Source organism: Prionailurus bengalensis, chromosome C1 (assembly GCF_016509475.1).
Source record: "Prionailurus bengalensis isolate Pbe53 chromosome C1, Fcat_Pben_1.1_paternal_pri, whole genome shotgun sequence".
NCBI lineage: Eukaryota > Metazoa > Chordata > Mammalia > Carnivora > Felidae > Prionailurus > Prionailurus bengalensis.
In genome coordinates, this window is record NC_057345.1 from 208892853 (window position 1) to 208907211 (window position 14359).

The following is a 14359-nucleotide window of genomic DNA, read 5'->3' on the forward strand; positions in this document are numbered from 1 at the left end:
AAGGGAAAAGAACAATGCTTTGGACAAAGAACAATGGAATGAATAACTGAATATCTGTTGTGTGGGGGGAAATAATTCTTAATTTTTACTTTATTTTTTGTAAGTAAATTCTAACATTTCTTAGACAGGATATCAAAAGCCATGAACTATAAAAGGAAAGTGGCAACTGGACTTTTTCAATATTAAAAGCTACTGCTCTTCAAACAATATCATTTAAGGAAAATGAAAAGGCAAGTGACAGTGTGAGAAAATATTCATACCACGCAGATCTGACAAAGGATTTGTATCCAAAATTTGTAAAAAGCTTTCCAAACAACCCAATAAAGACAGGAAGAGGCGCTTCACCAAACAAGACATGTAAGCGGCCCAGGAACACACCCAGGATTCTCTGCGTCTTGATCGCCATCAAGGAAAGGCAAGTTAAATCCACAGTCACATACAATTACACGCCAAATAAAACAGCTACAATTTAAAAGTATTAAATTCTGTAGACGATATGGGGCAACTGGAACTCTCCTACACTGCTGGCAGGAATGTGAAAGAGCACAACACTTTGGGACATCGTTTGGCCGTCTCTTAAAAAGTTCAACCCATCTTTCTCTTCCTAACAGCCTAAACCTGAGAATGACTCAAATGCCCATCGCTAGGTAAGTGGGTAAAGAACATGTAGTAAATCCATATAATAGAATATCATTCAGCAATAAAAGGAACGAACTACTGAAACCATACACACACCAACATGGATGACTCAAAAACACGTGATGGACAAGCACAACACATATTCTATGATCCCATTTACAGGAAATTTTAGCAAGGCGAAACTCATGTATAGTGATACAGAGCAGATCACTGGCAACGTTGGGACAGTGAGCTGGAACACACTGCAAAGGAGTATACACATTTAGGGGGTAATATTCTAGATCGTGATTGTGATGGCACTTATACAAGTTCACAGATCTGTTAAAACTCCTAAAATTATGCACTTAGATGGGGTATGTTTTATCATGTAACACTCATGCTACAATAAAGCTGGTTTTTAAAAAAATGAAATGAAATGTGAGCCAATAAGTATGTGATGGTCAGATAGTTCCATCGCCCAATTTTACGTTGTTTTCTCTAATGGTACTCAAAGGTTACTTAATAAAAATAATACTCAGGGGCGCCTGGGTGGCGCAGTCGGTTAAGCGTCCGACTTCAGCCAGGTCATGATCTCGCGGTCCGTGAGTTTGAGCCCCGCGTCGGGCTCTGGGCTGATGGCTCAGAGCCTGGAGCCTGTTTCTGATTCTGTGTCTCCCTCTCTCTCTGCCCCTCGCCCGTTCATGCTCTGTCTCTCTCTGTCCCAAAAATAAATTAAAAAAAAAAAATACTCAAATGATAATAACTTTAAAGGTTATTCAAATAAAGACCCCTGGTAACCGGGGAGAATCAGAAACAATACAATTGCTTAAAATTTATATAAGCGACACATACCTCAAACGTGTATTTTTCTCTATTGTTAAAGAGCATTAAAATGGTCATCTGGAAAGTGGAGACCTGCAGTATGTGCTTCCGTGTATTAGAGCCAGTTACTTGGGCCCCTCCAACACCAACTTCGGACCCATCTTCCTGTTTCATTTTTTAAAAAATACAAACAAGATAGAATTATCTCGTGGTAACTTTAACAGTATGTTTGAAAGGTAAGCACTGTAATATCAACAACTGTTCCCATAATAAAACTACCTAACTTATTCCTACATAAAAAGGAAACAGAACTTAAAAAAAAAAACAGGTACGTGTATATGTACGTATGCGCACACATGCACACACACACGCACACTCATTCATTATTTAGGACTGTCCTTTTTTTTCCCCATTATGAACATTTTAATATATCTGAGCAAGTAATGAATCAACAATTCCTTATAGTGATAGCTAAAATTATTTTAACAGTTCAGGATGGAATAAGACTTAAAAGACAACACTGTCATCATACTCCTACAAAAAGTAATAGGGGCTTCTTTCTGTGTGGTCTAAGATCAAATAACAGCACAGGATGAGGGAAAAAATCTCTGCCATCCTTAAGCCTGTTTCTGCTCTATGATTTAAGTACAAAGTAGAAAGTTAAGCCTTCAGCAATTAACATGCGAATTGTTTTTTAAAACCCACTATCTATTTAACCCAACTTCAAAAGAAAACATGATTATTTAGGAAAAAACCCTCTCCTTTAAAACAAAAGCAAGCAATAATTAAAAGCTGAGTTCGTTAGTATCCATAACCTTACTACTTACGCTCAAATATTTAATAGTGTCAAACATGAACTGTAAAGAATATTTTCCATTTCATTTAAGCATAAAAATTAGAACAGGTGTAGACATTAACAATATTTAAAAAAGCGGGGGGGGGGTTAGAGTAACTTATATAAAACCATTAGGACTATTCTTAAAATACGGAATAAAACTGTTATTTGCTGCCTAGATGACAGTTCAGGTATTTTTCTTTTAATGTTTTTCTAAAAGATTTATTATTTATTACTTTCTTATTTGAAGGCAAATGACTTTGATTTGAATAATATCCAAGCAATGCAAGCAAGTTATCAGTCTAAACTTCACAACGTTGGATGTAAAAAAGCTATTACGTTTTTTAAACAAAAGCAATTCACTAGTGCCTTGCTAATTTTTAAAGTAAATACTTTGGTAGTATTTTGTACATCTCACAAATGCCATGTTAATTTTCCTGGTTTTGATTTACTGGAAACAAAGATTATAGGAGATGTGAGAATTCTGAAAAGGGAACTAACAGCTTTGTATGCTCTTAAATAAGCTTTTATTAGCTTATGCAATACTGTCTCAAATCTAATCTTATACATAAAATGCATCATTATATTATTATACATTCCTGAAGGAAGGCTACTGAGTCTTCATAGTGTCCAATAAAGAACAGAAGGAAGGAAGTTAAAGCCAATTTCCCCTTGTGAATATTTCAAACAGGTAGGAAAATAAGAGGAATACATAAATTACCCAGGTCAACAAAAATCAGAAATCAATTCCATAAACTAATTTCCAGTTACTTAATGTAAGTATGTTCCAACTGTCAATAGTTACCTTTTTAACTGGTCCGTAAAAGGTGGCATTGAGATCTGCAGAACCCATATGATGCTGGAGCGTGAGCTGTCGACCACTGTGTTTGGCTAAGTAAAACCTTTAGCAAATCAAACCAGGTTTTAGAGAGTCATGTAAACTTACATATTTGAAATTATAAACTACAGGATAATAACCCTTAACAAGTGTCTATGTGTAAGGGCGATATTAATTGCTATTAGTACACTTTGCCCCTGGCCTGCAGATCAGCTGCTACTGTCCCTAAGACCACTTTTCTCCACAGTAACCCAACAATCCGTTTGTTCAAAGCCATGGGCAGACGTCCACAATACAAAATACACTAAGGATGAAGACACTAGTAAACTGGCCCTTTGAAAAGAGTTTACACAACTCATTCTCACACATTAAAAAGCATGAAGAATACGTTTGCCTTTTGAACATTAGGTAAAACATGAAGTACAGTCATCCTCAATCAGGAACACCACTAATGCTCAAGTTTATTTCAACTTTGGACAATTACGTGTACTTACAAATACAAAGTTTGATCTATGTTTACCTTCTGAATATCTCAAAAGCATGTCTTGGTGCTGGTGGGATGTTGCACTTTGGTGTGGCTGACTGAGTGGGCCAATATCCTGTTGTGAGCACCCGGACTGTGAGATCAACACCACCTAAAGATACCTGTGTAAAAGATAAAAAGATGTCCCCCACAAATTAACTAGGATTTGTTTTCCGTTCCATATAGACACTGTGTTAGAGTTATCCAAGTAGCTCGCTCCTTGTCCAATATCTAGCAAGTAAAACTTAACTTCTTAAAGGCTAGAGCCATCAGTGTTTTCCAAATTTTAATTGTCCTGGCAAGTATTTGCAATGATTGCTTAAGATGTTGGCTTTAAAATAATGACCAAGAGAGAATTCTTACTATATAAACAAAAGTGTTAACGGTATCACTGAGAAGCATAAAGTTTTGGCCGTTATGTCTTTTTAGATACAACGTCAAGGTGTCATGGAAGTATCATTTTAGAGAAAATTCTAAATCTTTCATCTTAAGGTATCCACTTTTCATCTCAGCTTTTAAATATTTTTACCATCTTAACACACAACCTAATATCTCACGCTAATATCTCATTCACATTTCCACTACATTAATCAAAACTTTCATGTTTTCACATGTAGTTCTTATTTTAACAGCCTCTGCAGAAGACGCTGCAGATCCAGTTCTACAAAGTGTGCTCCACAAATACTGCAAAATGGGTAACTATCTCTACAAAATAGATGCTAGCATTACTGTCACAGTGAGGTAGTTTCTTCTTTATCAACAAATTTCTAAGAAAACAAGAAAGCACATTAACAGTAACTTTTTAAAGTTTTTATTTTGAGAGAGAGAGAGGGAGCATGTGCGAGAGCGAGTACGGGAGAGGGGCAGAGACAGAGGGAGAGAGAGAATCCCCAGCAGGCTCCATACTGTCAACACAGAGCCTGATGCAGGGCCCGAACTCACAAACTGCGAGATCATGACCTGAGCAGAAACCAAGAGTCGGACGCTTGACTGACTGAGCCACTCAGGGGCCCCAACAGGAACTCTTAAGCGCAAATGAAATATTGTTATTGATATTCACAGCTTGTTTTAAACCATTATTCCATATTTATCTAACCTGGATGATTAGTGATACAGATTTTTTTTTTTTAAGTCTTTATTTTTTTTGAGAGACAGAGCGTGAGCAGGGGAGGGGCAGAGAGAGAGGGAGAAACAGAATCTGAAGGAGGCTCCAGGCTCTGAGCTGTCAGCACAGAGTCCGACGCGGGGCTTGAACTCACAGACTGTGAGATCATGACCTGGGCAGAAGTCAGACGCCTAACCGACTGAGCCACCCAGGCGCCCTAGTGATACAGATTTTTTTAAGGAGATAAATTTCATAAATATCAAGAAGTATGCCCCACTCAGATCTCCTGAAGAACTACTCAAGCAGCTGAAGCTAATAATCTTAGACAATGCACGGGAGAGCTGACCACAGGAGACTCTTAGATGACGAACAGAGGTGGGCAGTGGCAGCGGTACATTTCCAAGTGGCAGTAATGGCGCCACAACTTGGTTCAATCCCTTCTCCCACATACCCATACATCTTGCTAATTTTCTTTTTTTTTTTTAACATTTATTTATTTTTGAGACAGAGAGAGACAGAGCATGAACGGGGGAGAGAGAGGGAAACACAGAATCTGAAACAGGCTCCAGGCTCTGAGCTGTCAGCACAGAGCCTGATGCGGGGCTTGAACTCACAGACGGCTAGATCATGACCTGAGCCGAAGTCGGACACTTAACTGACTGAGCCACCCAGGTGCCCCCATCTTGCTAATTTTCAAATCTTTCCTCAGAATGTCATTTTTTAAAGGAGGCCTTCCCTGACCACTCTGCCACTACAGATTTCCTATTACCTGTCACCTGCTAAGGTGCTACGTGCTTGTTTATCTCGTTCTCATCTGTGACCCAGATTAGAATGTAAGTTCCATCATGGGAGGGAATTCTGTCTGTTCCATTCTCTGTTGTATACCCAGTGCCCAGAACAGTGCTTGGCATAGAAGGCACTTAATGCATTCATTATTCATTAAGTGAGGGGAAAAAAAGGAAGAACCTCAAAGAAATATTCCTTTAGTGGTCTGCATCTCCTCTTCCTAGCTGTCTTAGTAAGTAATATTTTGAAGACATTCACCATATATTCAAAGGCAGTACACGACAAGGGCAAGTGTACTGGGACTGAAGTAACAGAATCGGCTATTGAGTTAGGATACTACCTGCTGATATAAGTAAATAGAAATATAACAGCAAGTCTGTTTTTCCTGCCCCTCCCTCAGTTTTTAAAATAAAAAAACAAGAGAAGTGCCCGAGTGGCTCAGGCTGTTGAGCATCTGACTCCCGATTTTGGGTCAGGTATTGATCCCAGAATTGTGGGATCGAGCCCTACGCTGGGCTCTGCGCTAGGCATAAAGCCTGCTTAAGATTCTCTCTCTTCCCCTCTGCCCGCCCCCTACTCAAAAATAAACTCTCAAAAATAAGCAAACGTTTAAAAAAATATATGTGTAAGATTAGTGGAAGAAAAAAAATAAACAGGAAAAATAATTACATCTCATGAAAATATATTAGTATATCGGAATTAAGTATAAATCTCTAAATAATCTAAAAAAGAAAAAAATACCTAGGATAATCATATTATTCAGTTCCTGCCCAACCAAATTTCTATTTGTCACAGACTTGTATCTTTCCTGCTCTCAACCCTTCTCCACAATCAACTTTGAGGCAAATCATACAACTATATATAATGGGGAGAGACCAGAAGTCCCTCTAAGTCAGAATGCCTTAATATATATAAATGTCCATTTCTATAGAATTAGGTATTTTCACATAATTTGGCTTGTGATGACAAACAGAAGTGAGAGTCTCATATCTAAATGTCAGAGGAAATGACCTCCAAATTTTTTAAATGGCTGTTATGTCTTTTTTTTTTTTAATGTTTATTTAATTTTGAGAGAGTGAGACACAGAATCTGAAACAGGCTCCAGGCTCTGAGCTGTCAGCACAGAGCCCAATGCGGGGCTGGAACTCACGAACCATGAGAACATGACCTGAGCTGAAGCCGGACAATTAACCGACTGAGCCACCCAGGTGCCCCGGCTGTCATAGGTCTGAATTACGAAGTTGTATAAGGTCACTCGAGAAAAAAGGGAAAACCTGTGGAGTTCTCTAAACGGAAAGTTTAAGGTGAAGCTGAAAGACAGAGGGGAGGGGAGGGGAGGGGAAGGGAGGGGAAGGGGGGGGAGGGGAGGGGAGGGGAGGGGAGGGGAGAGAAGAGAATAAAAAGAAAATTCTGAACTTCATTAAACTCTCACAAAAACCCCACCAGACTCCAAAGCTGTTTAAAGCTGCAGCTTTACTGTCTTCCAGGAGGCACAATACAAAACCACATTTACAACACATTAATGTCAGCATTTTTATACTCTTGATCGTTCCCTAGGGGCTCTGAGAATGTCAGACTCCCTTTATGCTGATCTTATGGATGAGAATACTGAGGTATAGGAAGGTCAGGCAACGATTCTAAGATAGCACAATCCTGGGGGTAAGGTGAGAGGAAGAGTGCAAAACTCAGCAAGTTTGCCCAGGCCCCATATTCTTTCCACAGTCTGCAATGGTTACGACAGTGAAATCATTCTATCAAAGTTTCAGAACACTCCTTCAAGGAGAGAGGATAAACTAAATTTTAGAAGAGAAAGAAAAACCTACTTTAACAGTAATAGTTAAAAGAATGCTTATATGGCAGAAAATGATCTTTAAAGTATGCACAGACAATACAAATGTTGCCACTAACAACATTTGAAGAAATGACACCAGCAGTTATCTGATACATGGATGAAAATGCCCATTACAAAAGACTTCACACAGATACACACATACAAGTAGAAATTAATGGAGAATCTTACCCCAGTTGCCTGTAGATGCTGCCTGAATTCATCCATAGTTGTGTTTGAGATGCTCATATCCCGAAACATTCCTTCCAGTTTTGATGTGAACTGACATCCGCATTCAGTCTGTGGAAGAAAAACACAAATATGCACAAATAAACCATGGATGTTTCTATCAGCAAATGTGCAAAGAAATAAATTAACCATGGAGTTTTCTATGAGCGAACGTACAAAGAAATTCTTCCACGTTACTGACATCCTTTCTAAACCTTTCCAATAGTTGCTCTATGCCTGTGGGCACCCAACTTTAGCGGATTTGGAACAGTGTATTTAAGAATAACCCACGAATAAAATGCAGGCTCCCAGACTCTTTCGGAGATTCCAATACACCTCATCAAAGGTAGGGACCAGTACTCTACGTTTTTAACAGGCACCCCAGGCGATATGAGTACAGGTGGTCTATGAACCGCACTTTGTGAAAATGAAACTACACAGTGATACTCTTCTTAGTACTTCCCTTGCACTAATCCTCCCCCAAATCTCCATGAATGTATCCTGCCACACCAAGAGAAATTTCAGCACACTCTGAATGTCTCAGAACCGAAGCAAATCTAAGTGCAATCTGCTGTAAAACATCTAGCTTTATTAATTTATAGAAATATTTTAGGGGCGCCTGGGTGGCGCAGTCGGTTAAGCGTCCGACTTCAGCCAGGTCACGATCTCGCGGTCCGGGAGTTCGAGCCCCGCGTCAGGCTCTGGGCTGATGGCTCAGAGCCTGGAGCCTGCTTCCGATTCTGTGTCTCCCTCTCTCTCTGCCCCTCCCCCGTTCATGCTCTGTCTCTCTCTGTCCCAAAAATAAATAAACGTTGAAAAAAAAAAATTTGAAAAAAAGAAAAAAAAAAAAAAGAAACATTTTACATCAACTAAACATTTTCTAACTGCATGTTGGCGTTCAATCACATAACAAACATTAGTTAGGTGCACATCATTCCAGTTTATATATACACCTTACCTTTAACTTAGATATCATATTTTTTTCAGAGTCATCAGAAACACTTTTATTTGTGAGAAGTCTCCTTGCCAAGTGTTGTTTATAATAACGTTCAAATACATCTTTTTCTTGCATAAACCTAAAAAGGACCATTGCCTTATCCAATATTGTTTCTACTTCCTGTTCTGTTAGCTGCAAAATCAATTAAAAGACAATTTAGTAATTATAAATCATCTGCAGTTATAAGACTGATAACAAATGTAGGCTGGTTGAGAGATGTCAGAAGGAGGGACCCAGCTGGAGAATGTGCCTCCTCCTTCAGAGCAGCCCCATTCTTAAGTCCTCATCTAGTGTAGCACAGTTCAGGGGCCAGGGTAGAGTTCTTTCCCCTCCCTAGAGGGCTACCACTGAATGCAGCAATGAGGTGATAATGGCTGCAGTAAAGGATGACTGAGAACAAATGAAATGAAATTCTAATCACAAAAAAGAATATTACAATGCTTTTCCATAGTATTTAAGCAGAGATTTATATGGGCAAAAGACAGGTATTTTGATGCAAGCTCATTCAAAATCTCAACTGTGCAAGCAGAAGCGGAAGAATAATTGGCTGTAGCTCAAAAACTAAAAAGGCCCCTGCCCTCATCTTTTAAGTAAGGTAAGATGCTATTATAGCCAATTAAGCATATATTTAAAAAATATGGAAGACGAAATGCTCTTTCCTATGGTGATCTTCCTCTTGTCTGTTCTTCCGTTATAGCTGCTTGGAAAACCTGCATTTACTGCTTTTCCCTTTTGCCTCACAAATTCTAAGAAGTTGTTAAAAAGACCAATGTATGGGTGACAACAATATGCTTAATATAATAAGCATATATAATTATATATAATATAATAAGCCTGATATATAATAAAGGCTCGCAAACTACTTTCTGATAGCTATTCGAATCTACTCCTTCAAATTCTAGGCATCCAAGAGTTGTTGGATACACAACACCCAGGACAAGGTGACAACAGCAACATCCCAAGCTATGAATAGTGCGGTCTTCTAGTCGCCTCTCATCTCTACAGCACATCTAACCCTCATAGTCTATAAAGATTGTTTAACAACTGTGACTGTGTAGTTGCTTGGTTTTGGTATAAATTATACATCAAGTGAAATGTCAAAGGACTTTGGACCATTTCAAATACCTTAAGCAATCCTTTTCAAAGATCACAGCACACATTTAAGCACAGCAAAGGGCTAGACTTAATTTTATGTCTACAGAATTCCCTAATTTTCTATTTTGTAGTTCCTAATTTTGTATACAATTTTAAATCTAGAAATAAAATTTCATGTGTTTTCAAATGCATTAATACTTACCCCTTTGACTCCCTTTTTCAGCTTATCATCAATAAATAATGAGAGGTATTCAGGGGACCTGGAGTTGAGGTTGAGAAAATACTCAAAGTCACCCGCAATAGTTTGTTTAAAGAGCCGGTCATTATTGAACGATTCCTGGAGGAAGCGATCAAACCTACTCTTCAGATCCAGTAATCCCTTCCAAATAAAAACAAAGAAATCAGGATACATCATAATAATTTTTTTCCATAAACAAGACGCATACGATCAGGTATGTGTGCCTTAAGTTTGCGGGCTACAAATGTGTGCACTCAGTGTTAAACTTACAGGTTCCATATTATTATTTTCAAGCCTAGATCTAAGCCTGTATTCAAAATGTCAGCCATGAGGGAGCAGCCTGTTTGCTATTCACGTATCACTCTACCAAAGACGTCTAAGAGCTTCTGCACCACTTCTCCTCATCCTTCCCTGTCCTGACTGAATGGATACAGCCCAAGAAAATCAGCTTTAAAAATGCACAAAAAAAAGCTGGTTATTTATACTGAAACATGAAAAACCTGAGGCATAATTTATTCACAGTATTGCTTAAAAGAAAACATTTTAGAACAAAAAGGAATTTAATTGAGAAGTTATTTTTTCTAATACCCGGAGTGTGAACACTGAAGCATAGGAAAAGTAGTAACTTTCATTCTTGAGACCATGTAAATAAGATCTTCAACAAGCAGGTTAATTAATAAATGAAAAGCAGCCGCTGAGTTCGGTTCCCAGATATAAATATACACACTTTGCAAAATTCTAAACTATTTAGGAGAAGTAGACATACTTTTCCACTGGGACAATGAAGGTAAAAAAACACGTAATACATACAGCTTAGTAAAAATGACCTTTCTTTTTTAATTTTTTTTTTAATGTTTATTTATTTTTTTGACAGAAAGAGAGAGCATGAGCAGGGGACGGGCAGAGAGAGAGGGAGACACAGAATCCGAAGCAGGCTCCAGGCTCTGAGCTGTCAGCACAGAGCCCAACACGGGGCTTGAACTCATGGATTGTGAGATCATGACCTGAGCCGAAGTCAGACGCTCAACCGACTGAGCCACCCAGGTGCACCAGTAAAAGTGACCTTTCTATTAGCAGGTGTCAAGTTACTACAAACATACAGAGATTCTGCTGTATTCACTCACCTGGATATAGTCAACAGGATTCTTTCCTTCTCCTTCCTCAGAAACAAGGGCTTTACCCTGCTCCCTCAAATAGGAACTCATACACTCACACATTGTTTTCAAGCCATTTGGCACGCGACTAAATAACTTGTACATGCAAGCGAGGTCTGCAATCAGAAAGAACATAAAAATCGGCTACATTAAAGATTAAGGGAAAAAATGTGAATCTCTGTTCATTCTGATTTGTGAAACTTAAAGAAGCTTATCACTACTACTCGCTGACCATGCGAAAAATTACTAGAAAACATCCAGCAAAATAGACAAAAGGAAAAAAAAATTAGGCTGGCTAATGGTTATTATTGCAATTTATGAAATACAGCTTTCAGATAAGATGCTTTGAGAGCATTAATAAGATATCTCAGCAAATTTCAGTTTACGTGGAATATGCCTATACAGTGTAATAAGAAAGCCACAAAAAAACCTGTAATTTTGAGTTCCTATACAATCCTAATCTAGAACCCAATCATATACTATGAAATGTCTATCAAAAGGATAACTTTAAGGATAACTATGGATTAATTAGTAGTCAACATAATAAGAACCAATGAAAAGTCTTACAGATATTTTTAGGTATGTCTATCTCAAAGTTCAAACAATAACATGATAAAATAAAATAAAACAAAACAAAACAAAATAAAATAAACTATACTAGGATTTATTTCATTACACACCATGGTAAAGTGTATATGATATTTATGATATTTATAGTTTTATATGTTCCTATTCCTTAGTATTTTCCTCAAAACAATCCCTAACATTTTCCAGGGGATGTCCTAGGCCAATACTTGTATTTTAAAACTTGATGTCTCGCTATATTGTTTTTATTTAGAATGAAAGTTCTGGACTCTGTCCATTTTGTATATCATTTTTCACAAGATCAAAATGTGGAGGTAGGGGCGCCTGGGTGGCTCAGTCTTGGTTAAGTGCCCAACTTTGGCTCAGGTCATGATCTCACGGCTATTGAGTTCAAGCCACACATCAGGCTCAGTGCTGACAGCTCAGAGTCTGGAGCCTGCTTCGGATTCTGTGTCTCGCTTTCTCTCTGCCCCTCCCCTGCTCGTGCTCTCTCAAAAGTAAATAAACATTAAAAAAAATTTTTTTTAATGTGGAGGTAAAATGCTTTGTTTCCCGTATGTCTGGGGTTTCTCTGAAACTTACTGGGAGACTCTAAGTGTAAGGACTGTACAATAATATAAAAAAAGTTTTATCATCAAGAACTTTTGAAATGGAAGTTAGAATAGCAGCCTCTAGATCGGGGGCTGGGAAATTTTTTTCTGGAAAGTGCCAGACAGTAAATATTTTATAGACTTGTGGGCCATATGGTCTCTCTTGCAACTACTTCAGTTCTGCCACTGTAACAAGAAAGAAGCCACATATAACACATAAATAAATGGGCATGACTGTGTTGCCATAAAACTTTATTTATGGACACTGATATCTAAAAATTTATGTAGTTTTCATAAGCAATAAAACGTTATTTTTCTTTTGATGGGGGGGGGGCCTCTAATCAACCTGCTGGTGGGCCAAGCTTGACAGACAGGCTATAATTTAGATCCTAATACTGAAGTTTTTCGTATTTGAGAAATACTTAGAAGCGAATTTTAGAAAAAAAGGGCTTCTAAAATTTGTTTCACAGACTTTCAAAATCAAGTTTTATTAAACACTAAGTTTTCAGCAATAATACACGTCCAAAGTCATCTCCACACAGCAAATCTTACAGTTTCTCACATTTGGCATAAACTACATCCAAATTTCCCATGTTAAAAACAGGTATTAAAAATGCAACAGTTGGGGCGCCTGGGTGGCTCAGTCAGTTGAGCGTCTGACTTTGGCTCAGGTCATGATCTCACGGTTTGTGAGTTCAAGCCCCACGTTGGGCTCTGTGCTGACAACTCAGAGCCTGGAGCCTGCTTTGGATTCTGTCTCTCTCTCTCTGCCCCTCCCCCAACTAGTGCTCGGTCTCTCAAAAATAAATAAATGTAAAAAAAAATTTTTTTAATTAAAAAATAAAAACGCACAGTAATTTATGGAGATTTACTATAATAAATTTGGCATATCAAACCCATCTCTAACAAAATGGTTCTCAACTTGTCTATTTTGTTCCTCTGTTGTTACAGTTTTGCTCAATTATATGTTGCATATTTAACTGTATGGAAATTAATACAATTTCATTGTATTGAATTCACCATATATAAATGTATGGTGTAGTGGGTAATGTGAAAGAGAAAATTAAAAATACTTGGGCATTCAAAAATCAAACGTTTTTGTACAAACTTAGTAAAATGAAGTGCTATTTGAATTTAAATTTCATAGAGCTATCTGCATCTAATAGCCAATCCAATTCAGCCTCCATTCATGGTCAGAAAGCTGTTTCACTTTCTGATTTATGAGCCGCTTGGCTTCATAACGGTTAAGTTGTGCCTCTGACATATTCTTGACTTACTGTTCCAGAGCAGGGCCTAACACAATGAAGACATTTTGCAATTAGGTCCCTAGTGGGAAGCTGAAAAAATTGAAGCCAGCGTTTTAAAATTTAATTTACAATCACAGATAGCTGTTTACTTGCTAAAAACATTAAGTACTAGAGAACTATGGTTAGTATTCTGCTATTTCTTCATTTATGTACTTATTAAGCACTTGCCATGTTGTCAGGCATACTTAAAGCCTTTAACACAAGTCTCCATGCAGATTTCAGAGATACTGTAATTTAGGTATGCCCAACAACCTCTCCATCAAACACTTCCTAAGCTCTACTCTCCAGCCAATTTAATTCACCCTCTCCCACCTTCCCCCAGGGTAGACAAGAAAACACTAACTCTGGATGAGCATTTAGATCAGGGTTTGTCGAACTATAGCCCCTGAACCAAATACAGCCCACTGTCCATTTTTGTGCATCTCGTGAACTAAAAATGGTTTCTACATTTTTAAGTGGTTGGAAAAAAAAAAAATCAGTGTTTCATAGGAACACAGTCAAGTTAATCCATTTGTGTTATTGTCTATGCCTACTTTCTCACTACTACAACAGAGAGGAGGAGTTTACTGTATGGGCCTTTTACAAAAAAGTTTGCCAGCCCTTGACTTAGACTTTAGACATCCAGGGATAGCTTAGTTTAGAAAACATGACACACATAATTTAAAAACGATTTTTTTTTTTTTTGGCTTTTACAAAAGGTTTACCAGAAGCATCTTTTCTCTGGTTTAATAAAAACAAATTTACATACAACTTTCAGAAAGAAATATATAGAAATATAAGCATCTCAAAACAGAAAGCAAGAATTACACT

General features: G+C 37.9%; 1 protein-coding gene across 3 annotated transcripts in view; it reads right to left on the reverse strand.

Annotated features, from left to right (window-relative positions):
* CUL3 (cullin 3) overlaps positions 1 to 14359 on the reverse strand; it is a 96741-nt gene that overhangs the window by 13484 nt on the left and 68898 nt on the right. For all 3 annotated transcript variants that reach the window (XM_043577988.1, XM_043577987.1, XM_043577989.1), the window contains 7 exons: positions 11038 to 11183; positions 9878 to 10054; positions 8542 to 8712; positions 7548 to 7655; positions 3634 to 3758; positions 3081 to 3177; positions 1471 to 1605 (listed from right to left, as the gene is read on the reverse strand). In XM_043577988.1, the coding sequence (XP_043433923.1) occupies positions 1471 to 1605; positions 3081 to 3177; positions 3634 to 3758; positions 7548 to 7655; positions 8542 to 8712; positions 9878 to 10054; positions 11038 to 11183 (959 nt within the window). The remainder of the gene's footprint in view (positions 1 to 1470; positions 1606 to 3080; positions 3178 to 3633; positions 3759 to 7547; positions 7656 to 8541; positions 8713 to 9877; positions 10055 to 11037; positions 11184 to 14359) is intronic.